Source organism: Orbicella faveolata, unplaced genomic scaffold (genome assembly GCF_042242905.1).
Source record: "Orbicella faveolata isolate gen_17 unplaced genomic scaffold, um_ofav_v1 contig_36, whole genome shotgun sequence".
Taxonomy (NCBI): domain Eukaryota; kingdom Metazoa; phylum Cnidaria; class Anthozoa; order Scleractinia; family Merulinidae; genus Orbicella; species Orbicella faveolata.
The window spans coordinates 13,208,657-13,236,245 of record NW_028301565.1 but is presented as its reverse complement, the minus strand read 5'-3'; the positions used below and the strand labels follow the sequence as shown (position 1 = coordinate 13,236,245).

The 27,589-nt window shown below is 38.3% G+C and overlaps 1 protein-coding gene and 1 long non-coding RNA gene across 4 annotated transcripts; both read right to left on the bottom strand.

The window, feature by feature from the left end:
* Positions 1 to 570: 570 nt before the first annotated feature.
* On the bottom strand, positions 571 to 26,316 carry LOC149102330 (uncharacterized). Of its 3 annotated transcripts, none has more exons than XM_089275474.1 (3): positions 26,164 to 26,316; positions 1,572 to 1,845; positions 571 to 853 (listed from the first exon to the last, which is right to left on the bottom strand). In XM_089275474.1, the coding sequence occupies exons 2-3, from the start codon at positions 1,841 to 1,843 to the stop codon at positions 772 to 774; spliced, it is 354 nt and encodes a 117-aa protein (XP_089131600.1). In that variant the 5' UTR covers positions 1,844 to 1,845; positions 26,164 to 26,316; the 3' UTR covers positions 571 to 771. The 3 variants fall into 3 exon arrangements, with proteins under 3 accessions (XP_089131600.1, XP_089131599.1, XP_089131598.1); XM_089275473.1 differs by lacking the exon at positions 26,164 to 26,316 and adding an exon at positions 17,007 to 17,048; XM_089275472.1 differs by lacking the exon at positions 26,164 to 26,316 and having other exon boundaries at positions 1,572 to 1,876.
* LOC149102331 (uncharacterized) lies at positions 10,417 to 11,541 on the bottom strand. The gene is made up of 2 exons (XR_016202517.1): positions 11,027 to 11,541; positions 10,417 to 10,462 (listed from the first exon to the last, which is right to left on the bottom strand). It is a non-coding gene; the product is annotated as an uncharacterized LOC149102331 (long non-coding RNA).
* Positions 26,317 to 27,589: the final 1,273 nt, after the last annotated feature.

The following is a 27,589-nucleotide window of genomic DNA, read 5'->3' as shown; positions in this document are numbered from 1 at the left end:
GAATCGCTTACAGTCGGCACCGAGGCGTTGGGTTTCAAGGGCCTGGAACCTCGATGTGAGCCAGTTTGGTAAAACGCCTTCCAGGAGTAATTCGGACACAAAACAGAGAGCATCAGTCGCTCTGACACTGCGTGCTTGGATTTTGAATGATAACTTTGGAAACGATATATTTCATTTTAATTATCTTACAAGTGATTCCCAAGAACTAAAAAAGAATCAGCGAAGCAATTCCGTTCTTTGAAAAGTTCGCTTTTGGACCAAAGAGGGCGAACCTGATAAATGACAAATATGTTCCTGCCAAAGAAAGTAAAGAAGCCAAATCGTGTTTGAACGTACTTTCCTGTCATGTTCGCCATCTTGGATTCCGGGGACAAGGCTGCTTCTTGCATACCATACTGTCGCAAGGTTACTCTTAAATTTACGGAGGAGCGGAGGAGGGGCAGAATCATGCAATCCTTCAATCTCACAGGCCTAAAACAGCTTTCTTCTCGAGATGCCCCTCTCCTTTTATAAGTACAAATTAGTAACGCTGGATTTTTTCTTGTGGCGATTACAAAAAAGGTCAGTGACTTCAATGATTAACGAATTTATTGCAGTTGGCTAAAAGTTACATTTTTGCCTTGTGTCACAAGTTAACGAATTTTAACAGCTTTCTATTAATCAGTTCTAATCGCGGCAAAACTATATCAAATGACATCACAGTCAAGAGGTTACTATTTAATCCAATGGCAGCTGTATTAGTGGCATATAGAGTTGTGTTGATCCCTTCTTTTAGCAACTGGTAAGATATCCTGGCGGGCAAATGTCACCACCAAAGAGTTTTGAGGCAATGGACCGTCGTTTGCACCAGAACCTTAAAACAGAAAATCAAAGTCAAACATCTTTTAAATCCTTGAAGAAGTAAAATATAACATCAGGCATCGACTGCAGACATATAATTACAATATGTAGGAATTTTTTCTGTCTCAGAGATATTCTTGTTGCTGTTGCTGTCTTAAGAATTCCTTATGACAAAAAAAGGGAAATACTCAAATGAATCGCTGTAGCTGGCTGAGCGCGCATTCAAAAGATATTGAAAGAAGGCACTGCGCGAAACATTGTCAATAATTGTAATGAATGTTACGTAATGTAGCGATGCTATGTGCAACTAAAGAAATCAGATTCTGGTTTAATTTGTCAATGCACTAATAACCCAACTACCTCCTCTCTGTCCTCCTTAAGACAAATATTGCTTAAAGCTAGAAAATTCCTGCAGACATTTCTCAGGAGGAATTCCCGTACTTTTGAAATACCTAACTCTCACATACGAAATCCAACCATCAACGGCTCCCCACGAAACGATTCGCGGGAAGCAATTTTCCTTTTTCAGTCAATCATTCACTCACTCACTCACCCGCCCCCAGGTAAAACACAAACCCATAGTTGAGATGCAACTCGAATGGAAAATTACTTGAGAGGATGAAATTTTCGATATGTCTGAAGTGTACAATGCGAGTGGTTCCGGGGATATGTTAAAAAAAACAAAAAAAAAAACAGTCGATTTGGGAAGTAAATGCATTATTGATTATTACCCAAGTGGACAGTTCCGCGGATCAGTCTCTTCCTCTCTGACTAATTCACTTCTGCGGCACCAGAACCCTAGTGGGCAGACTTCATTACTGCGTTTTGACTGGCACACAAACCCTTGAGGACATTCAGCAGAGTCAAACTCTCTCTTCTTCTTACACCAGAAACCAATTGGACAATCGAAAGAAGAGGCTTGTTCATCCATTCTTTTTCCAGCCTCTTCAGCAATGACGGACAAACCCAATAAAAGGGTTAAAATAAAACCTTTCTGCAGCATTCCTTCAAACAAAAGCATTAACAGGCAGTTAGTGTTGTTTGTCGTTTTGATTTTGCTTTCTCATAATAGATTTTCGTCACGTTTTCAGTCTAAAATAAACGCTTTTATATTTTGTTACAAGCGGAAATTAAATGACACAAATTTGAAGCCAATTCGAAAGCGCTTTCTCCTCATGTCTCCCTGTCCGCTGTTTCAAAACTGACTGCATATAGTTTTTCCGAAATATCTTACTATCTCGACCACATTTCACGCAGTCAAAAGACCAATCCTTTGTTTAACGGCCTCTTTCTCTAAATTATTTGCGATAAGCTTCTCACTTCTTATTAACCTCGTTATAATCCTGGCCTGTAACACTGTAGTTTCATTTCTTCATTTCAGTTTTTTGTCGTTTAGGCCTCTCACTTTCCGTAAATAAATGTTTCAAACACAACAGTATAAAAACCCAAAATTATATTTGAAGGCGACATAAAGATATCGAGTAGTAGGTTCGATCATTAATGAATATCGGCAGACAGACGGTTAATCACATTAATTTCGGCTCCTAGCGTCGTCTAAATTCGACGGGGCCGGCAAAATCGATGGGAACCCCGTATTGTTAATAAAAAAAAAAAAAAAAAGGTAGGGCGTTGAGGTGGCTCTGAGCTAAATTGATGTTCAAGCAGATAAATCCACAGCAGCTTGTAAACTTTCTTCTCGAAAAGAAATTTAATCATAAGTGCTGGTTATAGTACGAGCGTGGATGTCACCGGGTGCGTAAGGAAGTGAGGATAGTCCGTGACTTTTCGGAAGCTTTCGGAACAATCTCACGAAGTGAGACGGAAACATCTCGAGATTTAACCCTTTGAATACCAAACTTTCGTCAAAAAATACCGTTTTTAACCGTTTAGTCAGGTTTTTTAGCTGCCATGACGCTAAATAAGCCTAAGTTTTGCTAAGAAAGCTTTTTTCTAACTAAAAGGAGAGATTTTTCGAGGATTAGGTACAAAATTGAGCAAAATTTTAATTCCAGGCATGCGCATAAGCCAAAATTTGGACTTTTTTTTTTTTGCCATTAACCGCTCTCAATTTTGTTTATTGCCCCTTTCCTTTCTGTTTTTCTCGGCCCTTTTACACTGGCTACCTTTTGCGTTGTATGTTCTTTCTGGCTGCCGTGAAAAGTTGGATGTTAATTGCGGGCGAAGCCTAGAAATGGACCTTGATCAATCATAGGCGTAGTGGACCATTTTACCACCGTTTTTGCACCAAAACTGATAACCTTGTTTTCGATTTGCGACGTCGGAATGTCGTCGATATCTAAGCCTGACCATTGTGGGGAAAGGCCTAGCCTAGTACTACTATCTGCTTCTCAAGAATATCTGATGACATTGAAATTGATGACGTCACAAGTGGTACAAAGAACACGACCATTAATTACGCATATATATGCTAGTTGGTATTCAAATGGTTAATAATCGATTTCCGCCTTTGAAAGGCGAGTTTTAATGAAAATAATTGCTTTTTACAGCTTAGCATTGTTATCCTTTCATTGAATATCACATTTCGAGTAAAACAATTTCGAGTTTAGCGTCGAGTTTAGCAGAAACATGGCGCTACAAATCTCTAAGATCTCTCAGCGCTGACCACTATGAAGTCAAAATGTAGGACATTGCAGACTCGTTTTTCCGCGCGTTTGTTTCATTAGAAACACTTGATGCAATTACAGATGGAAATTGAAGTATTCACCTTAAGGTGGCTCAAAACAGTTTCCAGCACTTAGGTTTTGATGGGTCGTTATAACCACTCTTTATCACTTAATGCGACAATCATGGTATCAAAAAACTGCCCAATCATTGGTAAACACGTTGTTATCATTTTCGTGACACAATAGGATACCATAGCAACACTATTACCTCCTAAAAACACCCTTAATTACAGCTTTAAGGGCTTATAATTCAAAAACGGCTCAGTAAAATCTTTTTATATTGTCAACGTTTGATAAGCATGATAAGACGCAACCTTTAGCAAAGTTTAAAAATATTCTGTAGGTAGGGTTCAGAGCCACCTTAAATTTTCTTTAATACACTTTATATATACCGTTTTTCGTCAACCGAAACAGTAAGTGCCATTAGAAACTTGAGTCAAAAATAGAAAACACCAAGAAATTGTGACACGCCCTCGCGAAACGTGACACTGTTAATAGGCTGGTGTCGAAAGGGCTCAACGATGACAAGATCACGGATATTGTCAGACCCTTCTCCTTAGTCCTCACAAAGTGAGATTAATAAACTCAAGAAAGGCCTTAGAATTGAGGTTCGCAAAGAGCTTGAAAAAAACGTTGATGGCAGAAGGTTAGGAATCACATTTTGAAATAATACTCAACATAGGCTTTCATTTCAGTGGGACCAGGTTAGGCTAAAGCCACTGCTGCATGACGTAAGAACCTTTACTTTTTAAAATCAACTCCCATCCACTTCGCAGTTACGCACACCGCTGCTTGGAGTTTTATTCTACAAATTACGGGGGTTTCCCGCCGAGTAACCAAGTTTAAGTCCCACTTCCCACTTTTCCTGCTTCGAATTCCAGAAAACTTCATTTTAAGTTCCCTTCCTGTTTTTTTCGTGCTTCGCATTCCAAAAAGGTTCAGTTAAAACCAAGAGGAATTTTTAAAGCCGAGAGGAGCTTTTGAAGCCGAGAGAAATGTATAAGCTAAGATAAATTTTACTGACAGATCCTTTTTTTTCACCTCACTTCACTTAAATATATCATTTTAACTTGATCTTGTTAATATAAGTATTGATGGTTAAAAACCAGGTCTAAACACGGCACGAAAAATTGGATTTACTCTAAATTTGATCGTGGTCAAAGTCGAGGTCAAATATGATCATAGCTTTGATCCAAACTTTGACGTGCGTCAAATGTGTGTCGAAAATGTCATGGCTTTGCCGATACATTTTATCCATGACAAAGAAGAGGGCAAATGTGATCTTAACTTTGACTCCACCTCTGACCCACGTCAAAGGAGGAATCAAATATCTTATGGATTTGCCATACATCTGATCCCTATCAAAGGCATTACAGGCGTTGAAAGACACCACGGCTTTGCATACCTTTGATCTCTTATGTCAAAGGCGTTCAAAGACACCACGGCTTTACATACCTTTGATCTCTTATTTCAAAGGCGTTCAAAGTCGCCATGGCTTTGTACAACTTTGATCCTACGTCATGTCATGTCAAAGACGAGGTCAAATATGGCCATATCCTGCGACTCCTCTTTTAACGCCCTAATAGCCTACGTCTTCGTATTTTTTTTTTTTTTTTTTTTTTTCTGTTTTAACGATTAAATAAAAGCTTGCTTTCTTCTTTCTTGCCAATGTGTATTTTTTTAATAAAAATGTTGTCACTTGACCTGGAGGTGGCACAGGAAAACAGCTCGAAAACAGCGGGAAAAACGCGGCTGCCAGCGGCTTCCCGCATTTTTCTGGCCAATCAGAGACTAAAGGTCAACAAAGTCGGTTGTGAGGAAAGCAGACATTTTTCTTCATTTGGCTTCATTAGTGGCGGCTCTGGTGAAATTTTCATTGTGTTTTGGACCAGGAAAGGTAAGTCTTTGAATTTCGTTCATTTGTTTTCAATGTTCAGAGAATAACGGAGTTGAAAAAGTAAATTAAACGCAGCAATGGCTACATAAAGGAATAGAGAGTTATGAATTGCGTATATTCATAGCAGGATAGACCTCGGCGAAAACATTTTGGTCGAAGATTAATTGCACTTGACTGAATCACAGTTGATCGGCGAAGCTCTTCGTTAAGAAAAGACAAGACTTTATTTTCAATTCACATATACTTATTTACAAAAGTTGACAAAGATAATTTTTTCCTTACTCAGTCAAGTCTTGTGCTTTAAATTGAAGTGTCTGTCATAGCATAGATTTTAGCATGATCAGTGCTTGAAATAAACGTAACTTAATTAGTAAGCTTAAACTTAACTCTATCTACGTATAAATTGTTGTACACAATGCCTCTGGTCATTTCTGTGCTTAAACAATTCCCTTGAAAGAAAGTTCATGTAAATATAAAGGAAATTTGCACTGAAGGAAAAACTCAGTCAGCCATGCATGACAAACCATCTCGACCTGACTTAATTATTATATTAATTATACCATTGAAAGAGTTGTTGACTCTGAAAATTTAATGTATGGATAAGTTTCTGCTTTTGTCTCTAGTTACCATTCTATTGAAAAAAGCTCTGTTTGTTGCCACAGTTGACTGATGTTTGTTCATTGATGTTGATAAATGACTTCACTGGTGTGAATTTAACAAATCGAATGTGGTTTAGCGTGGTCTGTACTCTTATTGACAGTGATACGCATCATCAAAGTGGTCAAAATGTTGTGGACTCATGAAACACAGCCGGGTGAGTCCACAACAAATTTTGACCACTGTGATGACAATCAGATTGCAAGATCAGTAGCAATTGTAGTAAAAATATGTTTTGATATTTGTTGTATCAGGATTATGGATCAGTCATTTGGAACTCCACTATCTCCTTTGGGCAAATGATTGTGAGCGACGCGAGAGCTTTTTAAAGTACGTCAAAAATGCAAATATTTGACCATCCTTCGTCAAATTTCAATTTACGGGTTGGAGGGTAACCCGAAAACACTGACCCCCGGTCCGCGGACCCCCACTACGGACCGGGTCCGCGGACCACCTATGGACCGGTCCACGGACTACCCCTACGGACCCCTCTGCGGACTACCCCCCAAATTAGAATGGAAAAAGAAAAAAAAATTCAGTTATGGGTTGTCTAATAGATCGTGTCGGCGAAATTACAAACTTTACATTTTGCAAATTCAACGTTCGTAGGGTTCAAGCTCATGCACAAGTTGTATCATTACACATTGCCATTTCCTTTGCTGTGGCCATACTGTATATGAAAGACAGTGAAAGTCTCCAGGAAGCCTCCAGGAAGCCTCCGGGAAGCCTCGGAATTTGTGCTCTTTCCCCTCCACCATTTTGTTCAGCCCATTCTCACGTGGATTCGTGAACTCGTTCCAGGCTTCACAATTTGCTCAGCGCAGTTACAGATACAAACAAGCTTGAACGACCTAAAAACTCATCTTCCATAGTCAGATTGAGCCACGAATGCAATGTAACAATTTTCCTTCTTTTTGCCATCGGCATCTCCTTACGCTGAATAAAGCTTATAGGCTTTTTTTTTTTCTAATTCTTATTATGTTTTTGGAGGGTGGTCCGTAGAGGGGGTCCGTAAGGGTAGTCCGTAGACCGGTCCATAGGTAGTCCGCGGACCCGGTCTGTAGTGGGGGTCCGCGGACCGGAGGTCAGTATTTTTGGGTTACCCCCGGTTGGACGTATATTTTAGCATGCGCCACATAATTTGACCTATAATAAGTTGAAATAGACACAGAGCTGATAATTTCGAAATGTTCTAACCTTGTTTGTTGTAAAAGGCAGGTCCAAAGCCGATTTGACGTGTTTCTAGTCGATCTCTCACAATTCGTCGCACATAAAGCAGAAGTTTGCTTTTGTTTACACATTGAAGGTTGACGTCCGATGTGCATCGCCTACTGTTCACCTATTATTGGTCGAATACCATGAATCTGTGACCATCTTCCTGCGCATATGAACATCACTGCATCTAAGTCAAAAACGGCTGAGTCATTTGTAGATAATTGTTTGCTTTGCAGTGCGCCGAAATATTACGTTTGATCGATTGCTGACCATTGCTGATAAGCGTGTCGGTGTCACAGTGATATGTGTATCCCCGTGATATGTGTATCCCCGCACACATATCACTAGTGATATGTGTATCCCCTCCAAAATGGCGGCCAGTGATATGTGTATCCCCCACCCCCCTCCCCTCTACTTTAAATAGCAATATCCTCCTTGAAAGCGCTCTCGTCGTCCGGTCCCTTACTGGACGAACGACTAACCCAAACAGACTTTAAACGCAAATCTCAATTTTTGTAGTTGAAAAAGCTTACGTATCTGCTGCTGGAATTGTGTTCTTATCCTAACTGGTTTTCTGCGAGCAGGATACAATGAATTTAAAGTTGAACACCAAATGGATCTAGATATATTTCAATTTGAGTTTCACGGTACGGGATTTCTAGGACGATATTAATTGCGCGGTGAATTACTAGCAATTTTGCTAGCAAGTTTCATAATAATCGACGTTTATTCTTCGGTAGATAGCCTAGATAACGGCTGTCTTCAGGGGATACACATATCACTGCGCCATGTAATAATTAGTGATATGTGTATCCCCTGTATGCAGTCTTATACAACCGAGGTCAGTGAAACTCCAGAACTCCCAAGCTATGAATAAATGCCGGGTGTGAATATTTCTAGCAAGTCGGTTTTGACAATGCAAATGTAATGGGCATTTTTCTTCCTGGGTAGAAAGCCAATATAACAGCTGTGTCCATAGGGATACACATATCACTAGTTCATGAAATAATCAGTGATATGTGTATCCCTTATTATCCCGTGCACGCGTGCACGCGTGTTAGTGGAATAATCGAGTTTCAAACTCCAGTAAACCCAAGCCGTGTAAAAATGTCGGGTGCTAATATTGCCTGCAGTTTTGACAAGGTTGATGCGCTATATTATAACAGTTGTGTTTATGGGGATACACATATCACTGCGCCATGAAATAATTAGTGATATGTGTATCCCCTGCACGCGATTTCAGCTTAGATATTTAGACATTCGAGTTGGAAACTCCGCAAACCTCAACCTTGGTATAAACGTCGTCGCGAGTAGGCAGCCAGTACATTTCGGCAATAATTGGCCCTTTTTTCGATTAGGTAGAAAGCCAATATAACGGCTGTGTTTAGGGGATACACAGATCACTGCGCCATGAAATAATTAGTGATATGTTTATCCGCTGTTCGAAGTTTTAGTCAGATACACAGTCGAGTCGGTTGGAACTCGACCAAACTCCAGGAATCCTAAGCTGCTCCATTGGGCGCGAATTAATTTCTGGTTTCTCCTACTCTTTACAGCGAGCCGCCATTTTGTTCGTTGAATGCCTAGGTGAGTATCAGTGTTTTGTGTATCCCCACGGGGGATACACATATCACTAGTGATATGTGTGCGGGGATACACATATCACGGGGATACATATATCACTGTGACATCGGCGCAGCACAATCTTACAGCCGTTATTTGTTCGTCACGCAATGCTGTCACGGCATATGCTGCACATTTTGATCTATTTTGTATAGAGCACTCTCAGGATAGGTGAAACAATTTAATCATTGTTCATCTGTTTGTTCATATATATAACAATATGTGTGTATTTATATAATCGTATTCTATAGTGTACGTGACCTCGGTCCAAATCGCGTTTGTTGTACGGTCTGATGTTTCAGGCAACAGCTGATAAAGCTACTGCCTGTACCCACTACAATTTAAAAAAAAAAGAATCGCCATAAACAAATTATAGATCAATGAAGCAAGAACTAGCTGAAATAAGAACAGGAAATCACAACGTGTCTAATTCGTGAGAAAAACAGATTTTATTTAGTAATTACGTGAGTAAACAGCCCTGGCCATGCCATTTTGGCGTACTATTTTGTTTGCTTAGTAGCGAGGCATTGGTATGTTTGTAACAGAAAATAGAGGACTGTTGTCAATACAGTCCGAAATTATTGTCAGTAAAATATCGTAAATAAAACACCTATTGACCGGTTACCTCCGCGGCCACCATTTGGTCGTTCCGATAAGAGTTTCATTATTGTCTTTACCCCTATTAAGCGGCCACCCAAAATTCAAAAACTTTGTTTTGGAAAGGGCGATGGCAGATAAGAGTCTGAAATTGAAGGTGCATGACGAGTGATAATTCAAACACACGCCTATCATGATTGTCTTGAATTGACTCCATGTTCACCAAGAAATGTATAACCTGATGGTGAAAAATTGAATATTCAAGATACACCAACCTCTATTTAAGCGGCTAACCCCATTAAGCGGTCACCACCCATTTCCCCGAGGGCAGTCCACTGTAAACCAAAAATAATTGCACCGCATGAAAAGAACTAGGTACTCGGAGTTTAGCGTCACAGTATTACGCAGGGCATGTAGGTAGCGGTGGTCGAGTAAAAGATAACAACAGGGGTAATGGTAAACTATTCATTCTTTTCATTTCTTAATTTAATCTCTTCCCACTCAACACGATTGTGTGCTCCCAGTGGTTCCAAGCCTTACGGAGCCTTACGTATCAGGATAGAAATTGTCCTACCCCTACCCCCTAAATGGGATGAAAGCATTGCGTGACGAACAAGGAACCACTGCAAGCAAGGATTCAAGCCAGCAAAGCATGATGATCAAACGTAATATTTTGGTGTAGTGCAAAGCAAGCAACTATCTACAAATGACTTAGCCGTTTTTGATTTAGATGCGGTGGTGATCATATGTGTCGAAAGAGGGTCACAGATTCATGGTTGTAACGTCAGGTTCACGGCGACTGTTGAAAGGCTGAACTGTCACTTGCTAAACAACTTGTCGCGATGAGACTAGCGTGTGTGGGAGATGCTTTACTACTCGAATAAAGCCAGAGATCACGGAAAATCAGCTGTGATTGACGGTGATTTAATTGACGATAATCGAACGTAAACTGAAATATAATGCAATGAATAAACTAATTACTAGATAATAGAAGATTACAAATGACAAGAGTCACGAAACGATAATAGCAAACATTCCAATCATAACTGCGGTGTGACAATACTTCCAGTCAAACTTCTCAGTAAAGACAATTAAAATCATCAGTGATCCCAAGTAGATACACATACTGCTAACTGTCCTAATACAATAAATGATAACACTCTAAAATCTTGAAAGCAATAAAATTGCACGATGCGATAAAAACGTGCTTGCGTGAGCGCTACTAAAAGCGATGTGTGAATTTACTAGCAAGGAAAGGACTTAACTGAATTACCAGAGATTCTTATAGGAAGCTGCTAAATAGAAAGCTAAGCTAGGGGGAGTGTAAACTTTTAAGATCTATCACTAAAACAAGATGAAATAAAAACTTTGAAAACTGGGGCTCTACCACGTGTTGGACTTAGTACAATAGGCTGTTGTATAAAAAACCGAGACTAAAGGTACTTAAGGTTAAAAAACGTCAAAACTTGATACTTATACTAAAAAGCAAGCATAGAAAATAGTTTGTACTTACACATCGGTTCCCGCTTGCACTCTAAATAGTCAAGGGTAGCTTAAAACTTAATTTACTTCAAAACACGTACTGTGCAAGTGTTTCGCACCACGGATCAGGGTACAACTCGAACTGAAGACACACCAGGAAAATAAAGTCCACGGGATCTACCAGTTGTTTTGAACTAGTCTAATTAGCACAAGCTAGCTAGTCAACTGAAAGCAAAGGCATACATGTGGGTTGACTATAGCAATTCTAAAAAATCGGATCTAACCTAAAAAACGAAACAGCAAAAAACATTCTCCAACACAATATCGATATACTCACAATTCTGTAAGGCGTTATCCCGTTTAAGACGCGCTATTTTCCTACTTTTGTACAAAGAGCACAAACACACTGTTTTCGATAAAAGGATTACTTTCTACTGATCTCTTGATATCCTACTCGCACCAATCCACGAACGAGAGCCATAATCCGATTGGTCACTAAAGCAAAAATGGCGGGAATCTCGCGTGTTCGGTTTTATCACTAAGAAAACAAACGTAATGTCTAAAAATAAACAAAACTTTCAACGAAGTGCAAAACAGCACGATAACTGAAACTTGAACTACTGGCGGGAATATGCCGCTAACACTATCTATATACGTCCACGTGTAAAAACTAATGACGTCATTGCTAAGCAACAAATTGGCGAATCAGAAAGAATCAAGATTACTCACTTAATTAGAGAAGCCTCGATATAGCGTTCATTACAATGATATTCGACCATTAAATAAGTTGACAGTTGGCGATGCACATCGGACGTTATGTAAACAAAAGCAAACTTCTGCTTTATGTGCGACGAATGGTGAGGGAAACACGTCAAATCGGCTTTGGACCTGCCTTTTACAGCAAATGAGGTTAGAACATTTCGAAATTATCAGCTCTGTGTCTATTTCAGCTTGACATAGGTCAAGTCATGTGGCGCATGCTAAAATGTGCGTCCAACTCGTAAATTAAAATTTGACGATGGATGGTCAAATATTTGCATTTTTGACGTACTTTAAAAAGCTCTCGCGTCGCTCACAATCATTTGCCCAAAGAAATTTTTACAGGAATCCGTAGAGCATCCTTCTGCAATTCAACCACCAGAAGCTTAATCCATTTGAAGGTTTCACACATGGTGAAAATTAATTATATTCACGAAGTACTTTTAAGTGAATGAAATACATGTCTTCGAATTTAATTATTTTGCTCCCAAAAAGACAACGCATTATTCCCTAAAATCAACCCAGTACACATTTAAACATTGCACAAAAATATTTGAGTCTTTTAAAGACGGGAGAATGATGTGGTTTTGCATGCGAGGCTCTCAAACTTCTTTAATAAAATGGTGCGTCGAATGACGATTTTAACGGAATTTGGTAATTTGCCAATTTCTTTGAAATAAAAGGATATTTTGCCAAATAAACTATCCAGTAGTTTTTGTCATGCCTTAGCCTATCTACCATAAGAATATGAGCGAAATCGAATTTTCGACTCTTGCCGAGTTATTTTCCATTTTTATGGACTGGGACTCTTAAGTATAACAGAATAAATTGGGAGAGGATACAATATACAACTCTGTAGTTCATAGTCAACTCAGATGCAGTTTAGTCGTGCAGTGCTCCAAAGAGTGCAAACATCACAACGTTTTGGTAAGCAAAAGGCTGGAATACTCATTTGTTAATATTTCTATATTTTGTAGCATAGACCATCTTATAATTTCTTCAGCTACAACTCTTTATATCTTTTTCCAGCAAAGAAAGTATATAAATAGATTCAAAAAAACCTAGCTATAATTCATTAATATTATTTTAATTGATCATTTTTATTATAGTCCCACTCTGTGAAAAAAAAGTTGTTTCTTTTTGGTTCATTCAGAAGGCCATTGAGTGAGGAAATGTTGTCTTTCTTATGGGACAAATGCATCAACTGGCTCGCCTGTAGACCATCTTATAATTTCTTCAGCTACAACTTTTTATATCTTTTTCCAGCAAAGAAAGTATATAAATAGATTCAAAAAAACCTAGCTATAATTCATTAATATTATTTTAATTGATCATTTTTATTATAGTCTCACTCTGTGAAAAAAAAGTTGTTTCTTTTTGGTTCATTCAGAAGGACATTGAGTGAGGAAATGTTGTCTTTCTTATGGGACAAATACATCAACTGGCTCGCCTGGACAAAAATTAAGAAATTAAAATGTTATTGAAAACATGCAAGGGATGGGAATCTTTTTGGTAAATGAATCAAAGTTTCAGAATGTTGCAAACCAGTCTCAGGAAATGTTGGTTTTTGATTGGTAAAAGCTGAGTTTTGAATCTAAATTTTGAGTGGTTGTCTGCAATATCAACTGTTTTGGTTTAGCCATCAGGTTTCCAAACCAAATTTTTTCAAGCAAAATTAATAATATGATTAATTCATAACTATTGATGGGATCAGTAGAGGATTTGATAATAACTTAGTAAAAGTTAATTGACAAAGACCTTTATTTGCTTTTACTCGATTTAAAATTTTTTTGGCAAATTTTGTCTGGATAATGGCCATTTCCCTCTATGAGATGCGGCTGCTGGGAATCATAGTGGTTGTATTCATCATCTTGGATTGGATTTTTGTTTCAATGAATGTAACAGCTATACGATTCTATGCAGGCATGTCTCATGTTGAATTATTTAATTTCAGGAATTTTTTTCCGTGGAGAAAAAGTGTACAAGTAGTTGCTAACTGTTTACTAATCAAAAGTGCAATTATTTTGATATGTTTATATGCTCCTTTTCACATATGATCTACAATGTGCAATTATTTTGATATGTTTATATGCTCCTTTTCACATATGATCTACAAGGAAAATAAGGAAAAAGATAACACTACTGATCATGAAGAGATCCATGGAAATTACACAGGAACAGCAATATTCCCAAAGGTGTATGTATTCCTCATTCCTTGTCACAGTTTATGTCAGATTTGTTGGTTTTTTAGATTAATATTTTGCAACCATAAAAGATCTTTGTTGTGAGATGTCTGTAAGAGGCAGGCAGACAGATGGACTGGTAAACTGGCTTTAAGCTTTTTGTTTATTTGTGCCAAGCTGTGCACTTTTAAAATGACCCTAAGTCTTTGTTCTCTTATGAAATTCTAGCTGGGGATAAGCCTTTGTTCAGCTGGTGAAATTAGCTTGTTAAACTGGCTCTTAATGACATACCTGTGTGACCAAATCTCTGAGTAGAATGAAGAGAAATGAAGAGAAATACAAAAAAAGGCTACCAATTGAGTCCCCTGTTCTATCCTTGACTCATGCGTTTCTCTGAAAAGTGTTATGCACTCTGATGAAAATATTTGTCCACAGACAGTACCAGTTCCCGGAAGCAAATAGATCTCTTAGAGCAAAGCTCAAGGAAAACCGTGAGCTTTGAGGAGCACATAATGCCAAAGACATATATCCTTACATATTTTTAAAGTCAAAATATGGAGCTATTGTGTTAATCATCCTCAGTCAAGTATATTACGCAACACGCTGGATCTTTTGAAAATGAGGAATATTACTCATATTTTGCCCAGTTTTACCCGGGGCATATTCGGTCACGTGATGCGTTTAGACCAACCACGTGAGCGAAAATATGTTTATGGACTACAGACAAGACTATTTTCACCGTTCTTTTGTTAGTGGACTGAATTTAAGATTAAATTCCAAATCTGCGGTAAAATTAAATACATATTTGCTATTGACGGAAGCACAAACTATTCGGAGGAGGAGTAATGATCTGATTGGTCACGTTTTATTAATGTGATATTAGCAAAAACCATAGGTTAACTTTAACGAATAGAATGCCAAGATTCACCCTTAATATTCATTTCCAACGTTTTTGTCTGTTTGCTTCTGTTTGGACAAATGCGGACAAGCAATAGTTGACAGGATGGGCTTAACAGGATGGTTGACAGGATGGGCTTAATTTCGTCAACGCCTTAGACTGTATTTAAATGTGTCTTCCCTAGAAAGCATGGGGATTCAGTTGGCATTGACCCCCAAAAGGCAGTTTAACCACTTTGATGAGAAAGAAGTGGAAAAAACTGTATTCCATTCCACTTATAATGCAAGAATTAGCAAGTACAAGCAGCAGAAAAGGAGAATTGCCAAAACATTAGGAGTTCCATGCAACGGACTGTACGTGCCATCTGAAAGGACGTTTTTACACTAGTTGACTTTTGTGCAAAGTTTGCCATATCTTTCCCCGAAATTTTTGCGGTTATCCTCCCTATTGTCTAGTCTGGTCTAGTAAATTTAAGGAACTGAGAATTTAGCCATAGTACTTCAATGTTAGATAAATGCGCTTTATACCATGGAAGATTTGTTGACTGTTGTTTTCACGATAGATAGAACAATGTTTTCCTTATGATCAGTCGCATTACGTGTAGTGTGAAACCAAGCCTGTAACGTGGCTTTTTGAAACCTGAAGCCCAAAACATTTATGTAAGGTACGTGAAGGTATTGATAAAAACGGGGAAAAAAAAATTAAAACTGACGAAGTTGAGTATATTTATTTTCCTAAAATCAGGTGGAATGATCTTTCCGGGCCGCTTTTCCGATTTGTCAAGAGTTTTGATACAAAATAACCTTATGAATGCTGATATATTCTTCAAAACTTGTCAGACATAAAACAAGAGTACGGATATGATTGCATCTTTCGTATGCGGAGCTACAAAGCTAGTGTAGCAAGCAGAAAAAGGCGTATAAGATGCGGCGTATCAAAGCATCACCTTTAACCCTAAAAACAAAGGCGTTCACAGGTGAGTAAAAACGGCCTTTCACGCCTTTGATTTTGGTGGCAAAGGTTTATTCAAAGATGATCTTTGATTCGCGTCACAGATCGTCAAAAGTGTGCAAAGGTGGCCTTTACAAAACCTTTCACCACACATTTGACGCGCGGTAACGGCGATTTTTCGTGCCGTGAAACTATACATCAGTTATGTCATCTTCTATTTTCTGGCTCTCTGCTTACGTGTACGTGATCAGTGAACGCGTGATTTCTGATTATATTGGCCTAATGCAGCAAAAGTATATTTTATATTGGCAACAAACCAAGCAAAACTCTACTAAACTAGAATTTTTCAACACTTTTAAGAACGATTATACACCCTCCTCTTATTTAGGCCTAACAAGCAAACTAAGCGAAAGAAAAGAACTAGTGAAATTTAGGATAGGCAATCACAAACTAAGGATTGAAACTGGTAGATATGATCAAATTCCGAGGGTTAACAGACTCTGCTCTATTTGTGAATCTAATCAAATTGAAGACGATTTTCACTTTCTTATATATTGCAATAAATACTCTTTTCCAAGAAATAAATTTTATAAAAAAAATAGAACATATCATTCCAACTTTTAAACAATTATCTCCGTTACAAGCCATCGGCGAACTTATGACTTCTTCAAATCATTATATTAACATTCAATTGGCAAAATTTATTTCATCTTGCTTTGATCTACGCAGTATTCTACTTTCAAATCAAACCAAAGTAACTTGATTGGTATATCATAACATTATTTTATGATCACAATAATCGTTACTGTTTTAGTTTTAGTTTACAAAAGCTTTTGCAACACCGTATGTATCAAGTGAGGAGTGACGAACTCGCGCTTGCTCGATGGAAAAGCAGACGGTTGCTCGCAGTACTCGCAGTGGTTTCGCTCTCGTTCGGCGTAGGAGAAACCAATTACTTGCAGGGTAGCAAAACACTCGTAAAAAAAAAAACCGTGCACTTGAGCAATCTCTACTGAACACGAAAAATGCATCCTTTTAAAAAAATAAACCTAAAAAACCTTCGTATTACCATAACAAGTCTAAACGGAATGGTCTGCTCCTTCTCAGACGCCATATTAATATTTTTATTAGTTTGAACTCATCCTTAGCTAGATAGTGTTGGAATTTTCTCGAATCGCAACTTGACTGCAAAAACCACAATAGTTAACAAGGAGACTTACTTTAGTTGATCCAGATGTTAATGCTTCCCCTCTTAGTCAAAGAAACACGTCGCATCAGTTACGATGTTGTTTTGGCAAGCTCTCGAATGTTCGTTAATTAATAAATGTCGTTTTCAAAAGCATGAATAGATGGTTTTGATGTGACGTCATCAGTTTCTAAAATCCAAAACTAAGAGCCAACAAAGTTTTTATCCTCATCAGGCATAAGAGAGAGATTGAGAAGATATATCAAGACAGTGTTTGACCACATTTCTAAACAACTCAAAGTTCGTCAAAAATACTCCACAACACGTCGTATTTTCAACTCTCTTCTCGGTGTTTGGAAATGTGGCCCCAGCACGGTCTTTCATGTTTGATAGATAACATAAACAAACCGAACACACCCGGCGGGATGTGGGAGTTATTTAATATTTTTGTGTACGAAATGGAGGGTAAGACGGTCAAAATTAGGTAAACAACACAGGCAATGTATGGTAACTCTCAAGTTCTCTATTAGTTATGTCCTTCCAGTCTACTCTTTCGGAGAGTGCCTGAATTTCTGATCCTTGTCAGCAAATCAATCAATATTTGTAGTTCGACTTCTCTCTCATATCTACTGAAATAAACACCTGTCACAGGCCTAAAAATCAAAGTAGATATTATGATATCTGCTTGATATCGTAATATCAAACTTGATTTCGCATCATGATATCTTGATATCTTGAAAAGAGATTTCATGACGTCATGATCCACACATAATAATAGGTCATAATATTACACTCAAAAACAGCGGCAGTATCGCTCATCATCGAATCAATGCCAACTCAGAATTAGCTGGTTAAATGACCATAAACTTACCAATAAACTTTAATTCACTGTTGTTTAGCTGTAACAGTGACCCAGGCAACTGCAAAAGTCTGTTGTAATGCAATAGCTTGGGAAGGCTCAGTGTCTCATCAGGCAAAAACATCGTCTCGTGACAGTTAAAATACTTTGGAACATTGCGGGATAGAGATAATACGTCCGAAGTAAGCGGGATGACGGTTAAATTGCTGGCGAAAATTGGGATTTGCAAACCCTATTTTGACCCTCGATAGTTGCATTTTGCAATAAAATAATTATTTTTTATTCTCATTGTTCTCGTTTTGTCTTTTAAAATTGTGAGAGCGAGACTTCAAGGTCTTCGATGTTTGATGTACTTCGAAAACGTACAAATTACAAATTAAATTAAAATTAAATTACAAAATTACAACTTACACTACAATACTCGCGTATAGTGTAGGCTAATCAAGGCGGGCATTGTAATAGATTGGTAATAAGTTATCACTAAAGCTGTCCCCGTTTTCTTCTTTGTGTGTGTGCTGAATGAAAACAATTGAACACTACGGTATGTCATAAATAATTCATTAAGTCGCAAAAGAAAAATAACATTAAATTAACAAACACGAAAGCAAGGACAATGAGCGGAACTAGTGATAAGTGGGAGTAGTGATGAAAAGAATTGTGAAAAGGGGAATTATAATAATACAGAATTATAATGAATTATAATAGTAAACAAAATTATAATGTAATGATTATAATAATTATAATTATAATAGTTATTATTACAATTATAATAAATACAGAATGGACGTCAACATAATCATCCTCAATCCCAAGCACTGTGATGAGTAATTTACCAATTTATCTTTTAAGTTTACGCTAATCAGAATGGAAGGAATTGCTGATTTTCAGTGTCACGCGATTCAAAATAGATCAAAATCAAAATCAAAACCGTTCAATAGATAAAGTCCAGAAACTGGGAAATGAAAGAAAGTAAACATGCAAAGACTCTCGCCAAGATTCTGGCCACAGTGATTTTTCTTATGCAAGATATGCGGAGAAATTTTTTTACCCAAATTTATAGAGATTTGTATGGAGATGCCATACTGGTGCCCATCCGTATGGGCACCAACATGGCAGCCGGAAATCAACAGAAACATCTGTCACTGAGTTTTGCTACAAAAGCGTGAATTTATCCCTCGAGGAGCTCTAAGACATTAAAATAATACTTTTTTAAGACAAGAACTTTTCAGATAGCCAAAACCTCCGAAATAAGTCACTTTTTTAACCATCATGACAGCTCTCAAGGCCATCATGTAAATGCCGCGTCACGCAAAAGCTTAGAAATTCAAGCGTAGTGTATCACAAAACTAAGAACCCGTTCGGAGCGAAAATTTGTATGAATATTAGTTTTCAGCTGCTCTTATACATCATTAAAGAAAAGTCTCAGTAAGATCAATAGTTTTGTAGTTTCAATTTTAGTGACGTCATGTGAAAACCAGCTATTCCCTAATCTTGTGCCAGAACCAGAAAAAGACTTAAAAGTTACGTTCAATCTCACTGAGTTAACATACAGGACCCATACAGAGGAAGTTAAAGAAAACCCCGACAGCAACGGCAACGTCGCTAAGCAAAATATTTAATGAGCAGAGTCATGGTTTTTTAAAGGACCATTCGCCACCCCTAATCGAGGGATCTTAAAGCCACTGGAGCCTCCAAAACTCACGGTACATCTTAGACTGTTTACAGCCCTCTATTTTCTCGTATTTTCAGTCCATCGTTGAACGCGCGCACAGAATCGTGGGAGACTTGGACGCCAGCGCAAAACGGAATAACTCGACTTGGCTCTTGCTCGCTTCGCTTGCAAACCCCATCCCCACCCCCACCCCACGTGCTTCGAGCTCGCTTCGCTCGCTTTTTCTTTCGCTTGCGTAAATAGAGAGGCTATGAACGGTCTAGTACCTCCTAGCATAAGAAGCATGTTAGCTGACGAGTAGTAATCCAACACATGTATCGCAGAATTACTGCTAATATCTCCGAATGAAAACGGAGCAAGCTCATGGGCAATGATTACATGTCAAATAAAAATGCGTTATTCTGCTTTACTGAAAATCATGAGGCCTGTTGCAATGAAAATTTTAAAATAAGAATACTTGTGGGCAGCACCCAGCAACGACCAATAATCTTGTACAACTGAGTTTATTAATCGACCGGTTTCGTCTGCTAGTGAGACTTCGTCAAGATTAAACTACGAGATACAAAGATGGAACTTATTTTATACTAAAACTTTCGTAGTACGAAGCACGCTCCTACTATAGGGTATGAACAACAAAACACCCACAAGAAACACGTGCAGGATGTGACTAAAATCACCTTAGAGCCTACTTTTAAAAAATACGGGGTTTTCGATCGAGTTTGCCGGCCCCGAGGAATTGAGACGACGCTAGCAGCCGAAATTCGGGTGATTAACCGCCTGTGACTGCCGATATTCATTATAAGTATAATTTCTAGAGGTGAATATAAGAATTGGACATTCTGATTGGTCGAAAAGCTCATCATATGACGCTATATTCACCCCTCTAGAGCTTGGTTACTAAGCTTGCCATCTTTGCCATCTCGGCAAGTAAACATGGCGAACAGTTGCTAATTGAAGTTTCATTTATTCGAAAGATATCACTCCAAGTCCACGATATATGAAAGGATGGAGAATTTTCAAAATAACTGCTGTCGCCCTTGGACCAAATCTTTCCAAGAACTAGTATTCAAGGCTTTGAAGAATCATAAACGCAGTGGTTGCGTCGATCGCCAGCAAGTGAGCTGAGATCGATTGACCGAAATTTATTTTTCTTCAAACTAAAGCCACTCATTTTTAGGCGATAATTACAACTGCGAATGAAGTCAACAACGATAAAACAAATGTAGCGGATGAATTTATTTTTTGCCGAACTGCCGAACTCGATGAGTAAATTGATTGACAATCGATGTACATGTAAGCTTATGATTAAAACTGCGGCTGCTTACGTGTATGGACACGAACAATTGGGTCTGTGTTTGCGTTCGACAGAACGCAGTTCTAATCGCGTAATGCATAAAAATTCGAGATCTGTGCATCTACCTATCTATCGGGGGACACCAATTTGGCCCCCTCAGAAGAATTCTTCAGCGGCGAATGACGTCATCTCTTTGTTCATCCATGTGTTTTCTTTCGAATGTTGTGCAATATTGTGGACTTTCGAGTGTCGAGGCGGCTTACTGTAGACTGTAGCGGATACTGAAGTTGGTTATTTTTAAGTTCGAAGTCAGTGTTAATAATGGCATTTGAAAACCTTGCAGACATGTCTTCACGAAATGTGTAAGACTTATCGAGGCAGCTTATTGAAGACTGTAGTGGATAAGTTATTTATTTAAAGTTCGAAGTCAGTGTTAATGGCATTTAAAAACCTTGCAGACATGTCTTCACGAAATGTGTAGGACTTTTCGTACGAACAGAAAGCTGTAGTTTGGCTGCGTGTTGTGTACCCTCTTCTCTTCGACAAAAACCACCGCTGCTTTCTGTTGAATATAAATTGAAGGAGGAAATGTGTAGTTTCACTTCTCTGGCCTAGATTTCTGTGCACAAAATGTGTAACATATACCCAACGCGCGACGAAATTGTTCACATAGGAAAAGAGTTCAACTCCCACAGGATTGCTCTGGTACACCAACATGTCCAACATTGTTTCGGAAGTGAAAATGCCTTCTAGCTGTTACCCAAAAGCCAAGGCGATTCAAAGTCGTGTTCGTAAAAGAAATAATTGTCCTAGTTTTGGTAATAAAAGCACGCCGTCTCGCATACCGACGGAACAAGCATGATTGGTGTTCGATTTACACGGTCAGTATAAAAGATGCACTGGGGACTGCGGACTGCGGACTACGGACTATCGGACTACAGACTGGGTACAAAACATGAACTTAGGTATAAATCGCGGACTAAACATTACGAACTGGGCATAATACGCTGACTCAGCTATAAAATGCGGACTGCGGACTAAATGCGGCCTACCGACTGCAGTCCCTGTATTTTACTGACCCAGTCGTAACTAATATTGCATAATACGTGTACAAACGAGAACAAACCCTCTCGTATGCGCGTTCTTTGTGATCATTTCATTTATTTTCACCCCTGCTGAAGGGAGACCGATTTCACGCCTATCTAACAGCTCAGGCACAAAATACTGTCCCTAGAATTTTTGTTTTTTTAACATATCAAACCTACGAACGCACTCCTTAATTTACGACTACTAGTTTTATGTTTTAGTCCGTTATTTTGTTGCCCTTGATATTCACCTCTGTAAATTATACTAAAACAATTATTCGCCTCAGGCTCAATTAACATTGGTGAATATTCACCAATGTTCACTTCGCCTTCCTCTGGCGAATAATTGTTAAATGACCGGACATACTACTTACAATGTATATTGCTTTTCAATGTCACATGGTTGCGCGGTAGCTTAATGCCGATATTGCCTTTACTTGAAAACAAAATTATATTAGAGCATTAAGTTTTCTTTGCCTAACGGTGCGTTTCTCTAAGAAAATCCAAGATTGGATTCTTAAATCCGAAAGAATCCGAAAACGGATTTTGCGTTTCTTTACTAAACAGATCAATCCAAGATCTCTCGGATCATAATGCATCAAAGGAACTGATGAATCCACTCCCGAGTGGATTTTGACGCACCACCATTTCTTAAAGAAACGCACCCAAAGAAATGTCCTTGATCTCTTCGATCAAAATTCTCCAACGACAGGAAAAGAAAATCTTATTTCAGTTATCGTTGAGTATTCTCTACTGGTCACCGCAAGTCAGATTCAATTTTTCTTTATGTTCCAATTTATTCTGCTAGAAACTGCAAAACACCCATTGACATGAAAAATGCGCTCGAACAATTTCTAGTGAAAAAGGATAAATGCATTATTTTAAAAAATAAATTTAAAAAACCCTCGTATTACCATAGCAAGTCTAAACTGATGGTTTGTCGCTTCTTCGACGCAATATCTAAGTAGTTTTGAAAGTAAGTTAACATTAAACATCCCGTTGAACTCATCCTTAGATAATGTGAGAATTTTCTCTATCTATATCTTATCTGCAAGATAGCAGTTGACTTACTTTAGTTGATCCAGGTTTTAATGCTTTCTCTCTTAGTTAAAGAAACGGCATTAGCTAGGATGTTGTTTTGGCAAGCTTTCTAACGTTCGTTAAATAAATGCCAATAAACCAGCTGAACACACCCGGTAAAGCGAAAAAAATTTTGACATAAATTTTGACTTCAACGTTAGATGAGCGAGACCATTCGCCACTCCCCTCATCGAGGGATTAAAGCCACTGCCAGGAGCCCTCAATCTCTCGGCATAAGAAGCGTGTTAGCTGACCAGTAGCTATCCAACACATGTATCGCAGAAATACTGTTAATATCTCCGAATGAAAGCGGAGCAAGTTCTTGGGCAATGATCATATACTTGAGAAAAAATGCGTTGTTCTGCTTTACTGAAAATCATGAGACCTGTTACAATGATAAAGGCTAGAAAATAAGAAACAAAACAACAAAAAATTTCCTACCTTTCCGTAAAATTTTTGACGTTTCAAGATGGATAAGAGCGTGATATCAATTACTTTCTGCAAGTACCAAGACACTTCACGAGATCGCAGCTCGCACAATTTATGGGCTTTCTTGAGCGCGTGGCAGTCTTTTTCAATATGTATAATATGCACATTCCGTTAAAAGCATTCCTACTCGTTAGTAAAGTTACATTGACTACCAGACTATTGGGCGCCTTTATTTTCTCATCTCACCAAGGTAGAGTTACATCTTAGAAGCAGTTGAGGGGTGATTCTTTCTCTTCTACCGATTTTGAACAGTTTTTTGCTTGATAAGTTAATAAAGATGGTGAATTTTAAGCTCGGTAATAAATGTGAAGGTGAATTAATCAACAAGACACGAGCGTGGGACAAAGAAAAATTCTGAGTCCCCGACAGGAATCGAATCCATGACCTCCCGAACACCGGGCGGGCGCTCTATCCACTGAGCTACGAGAACTCATGGAGAGTTCTGTCGGGGACTCAGAATTTTTCTTTGTCTCACGCTCGTGTTATGTTGATTAATTCACCTTCACATCTCATTACCGAGCTTAAAATTCACCATCTTTATTAACTTATCACTACTCACGATGACTTCGATAGCATTGATCCTAGCTGTATGCAGGACACCTGTCATATATGAACTCAGTTAAATGACCTTGCTCTCCATGAGTTCTCGTAGCTCAATGGATAGAGCGCCCGCCCGGTGTTCGGGAGGTCTTGGGTTCGATTCCTGTCGGGGACTCAGAATTTTTCTTTGTCCCACGCTCGTGTCATGTCGATTAATTCACCTTCACAGTTTTTTGCTTACATAGTTCTGTTTGAATCTGGTTTATAGACTTAATTGTAACAAAGATAACACACGGGATAAACTCATTCGTGTTGATTCGCCAAGGCCATTGCTATACGTTACGCACCTGATGGTTAGCAGACTATCTTTACTGGAGTTCAGTGACAGTCTTTCGCAATATGTATGACATGCGCAATGAAAACATTCCATCATGTTAATATAGTTACGTTGACTACCAAAAACATTGATTGCTTGGTGTGCTAATATTTTCTAATCTCCCTGAGGTAAAGTCACATCTTAAAAACAGGTGAGATGGTATTCCATTCCCAAGAGTTCTTCGCTTACGTATTTTTACTTGAATAAAGAACCCTGTTTTGTAAGCCAAAATGCCTCGGTAACAAGGATTCGAGTCAGATTTAAAACTTATTCATATGTGGACCAGCCAGTTGTTAGATACACCTGCTTGTTACAAAGTATGCTTGTTGGGATTCCTGTTTTGTCAACAAACACTCCTTAGTTAATGAGCATAATTTTCCTTTTCATACATAAACTCAAGTTGCCCTTTTCTCTTTCTTTAAATCATTATCATCAGTTCAAATTTTAACAATATCCTTTTCCATAAAGCTGAACAATCTGTACCGTCAAACCATAGCTACTAACTATGGTCAAACCCAAAGGATGGTCGGTTTGGGAAAGGAGAAACCAATTTTGTTTGAAAGTCTTGAGTGAGGCGATGGATTTTGATTAAAGCCACCGTCCTTTTTTAACTCGTGATTGCCTTAGCAAGTAATGTGTTGTAGTGGCTGATCAGATTATGCAAATGATATGCAAAGGTGGAATTTTTCACTTCTCGGATCGAGACCCCCGGGGGGAGGGGGTGCTTCCTTATATAGGCTATATGGGTATGTGTGGCCCCAAAAGGTGTGGTTTTTCAGCCGTTTTGGTCATAAATAGGGTCCCGATTTTGGCCATTTTGGTTTTAAATATGGTATGGTTTTTGCACTCTAGTTTGAATTAAGTATGTATCTTAGAAGAAGCTACTTTTTCATCATTATCGATGAGACCATCAACAAATGCCCTTCATAAATTATTTTTAGGGCAACTGTGCCAACCACAACGCTCATAAATAGGGTATCGAATGTTTGGTCAGGTCATAAATAGAGAAGGGAAAATCGCAGTTTTTGGTCATAAATAGGGTAGTCGTTTTGACAAGCGGGCAGCCCAACCCCCACCCAATTCTTCTGGGAGTACCCCCGGAAGGAATCGGCCATTCCTAATTGGACTGTGCAGCTTTGTTTTTCTCTTAAAAGTAGGAAATTTAGGGACCGATACCTTGCTAAAATCGCTTCAAATCAGCAGAAGAAACGAACAGACAATGGTTGAGCCTTCTTCCCTTATTATATCAAAAAAAAGCTCCCATTGCCACTTTTTCGTGATTATCCTGGCAAGCTCTGGCCGTTTAGTATCAAACCCACTTTTGATAACTTTAACTCTATACAAAACTTCAAGTACTTCCTCTTTTATTTCGATTGTTTAATTTCAATTACCAAATGGAAAAACAAACTCTTAATTACATTCTGAAAGAAAGACACTTGACCTCTGATTTAATACCCTGATATTTTTCTTTCCAGAGAAATTTCATAAATTTTATTTGAGCGTAAATCTCTTTTCCATCTCGATCATTGGAATAGGTTGTTTATTTACAGACATATCCATTCTTGAATACAATTAACTGCGTGTAGATCTCTGATTACTACATTAAATAATTTACTAAATTCGCATTTTAACCTTTACCGAAACGGCTGCAATTTTTCGAGATCGACAGTCTTGGAAGATATTAAGAGGATTCTGCTTCCCTCTTGAATGAATGATGTTTCTCTTCTTTTTACTCATCTTTAGATAATGGTAAAATGTTCTCGATCCCTAACTTAACTGTAAGACCCACGGCTTACTTTAGTTGACCCAGATGTTAATGCTTTCTCTCTTAGTCAAAAAAACGTGTGGCATCAGCTCGGGTGTTGTTTTTGGCAAGCTTTCTAACGATCAATAAATAAATGCCAGTAAACCAGCTGAACACGCCCCAGCGATAAAATGGAAACGACATTTTGACATAAATATAGACAGGTCATCGCAGTTATGTATACAACTAAGGCAGCTGTCAAAACAAAGCCTGAAAAAGTAATTCAGGTTTAAACGAGGGTCTCAGCGGGGTGAAGTCTTTTACGGTTAACAGTTAATATTTTGGCTTCTTTATGTCTAACAGATAATCAATATTTTCCTTTCGGTTAAGAGAAATCTTAGAAATTAACAACAATTGTTTTAAGAAGTTAAAAGTAACTTTTCATCATCTAAAAAAGTTGAAATTTTTTTTATTATAATATAACATATTTAAGGTCCTAGGATCATTCTGGTATGAATATAGTTACTACTAAGGCTTCCGGCGTTTCCCTGTACTACTAGACCACAAGACAAATCACAAAAAAGTCTTCACAAGGGATCTTGCTTTTACTATCTCGTGGCTAAAATATTGTTACGGCTAACAGTAAAAATTTACCAATTTTACACCTAAGGGGTACATTTTTGGCCCGTTTTAATTTACGGCTAACGTTTAACCCCAAAGCGACCCTCTTTTAACGAGACTCGAACCCACGACACTGAGCTATCAAAGCCAACTGCGAGCTGGTCACTTTATGAGTTCGTACTATACTCGTAAGTGGTTAAGAATGCAAATGAATATATGAAAGATCATACATTTGAGCTGAAGAAAAAGAGGTAAAGACATGAGTGATCATCGCAGTTATGTACACAACTAAAGCAGCTGTGAAAATAAAGCATGAAAAAAAAAACACGGTTGAACGGGATTCAAATCCATGATCACTGCGATACTAATTAGAATACTTATTTATCGTTGTCTTCGCATCTGTTCATCGTCTTCATCATTACAGTCTGCCTTGGATGATCTCAGGAAGCTATTGTCACGCAATGGTTATCCCCGTGGTATCATCTCGTACAACATGAACGATGTAGTGAATAGACATCAAAACAAACCTAAAGACCCTATCACTACAGTTCCCAAGAGAGAAATCTTCATTGCTTTACCATTTTTAGGGTTCCAAAGTAAAGTAATTACCCAGCAACTTAAATCTTGTATCTATAAGTTTAATGGTTGTTTTAACGTTAAAATAATTTTCCGAAACACCCGCCGAATTAAGTCTTTTTTCCCGTACAAGGACAGGTTCAGCCGTTCTCAGATATCTAAAGTGGTTTACAAGGCAAGCTGCTGGGACTGTGATGATTTTTATATAGGAAAAACAAAGCGTCGACTACACGATAGAAAAACTGAACATTTTAAGGCCCTTGCTAAAAGCGGTCACACCT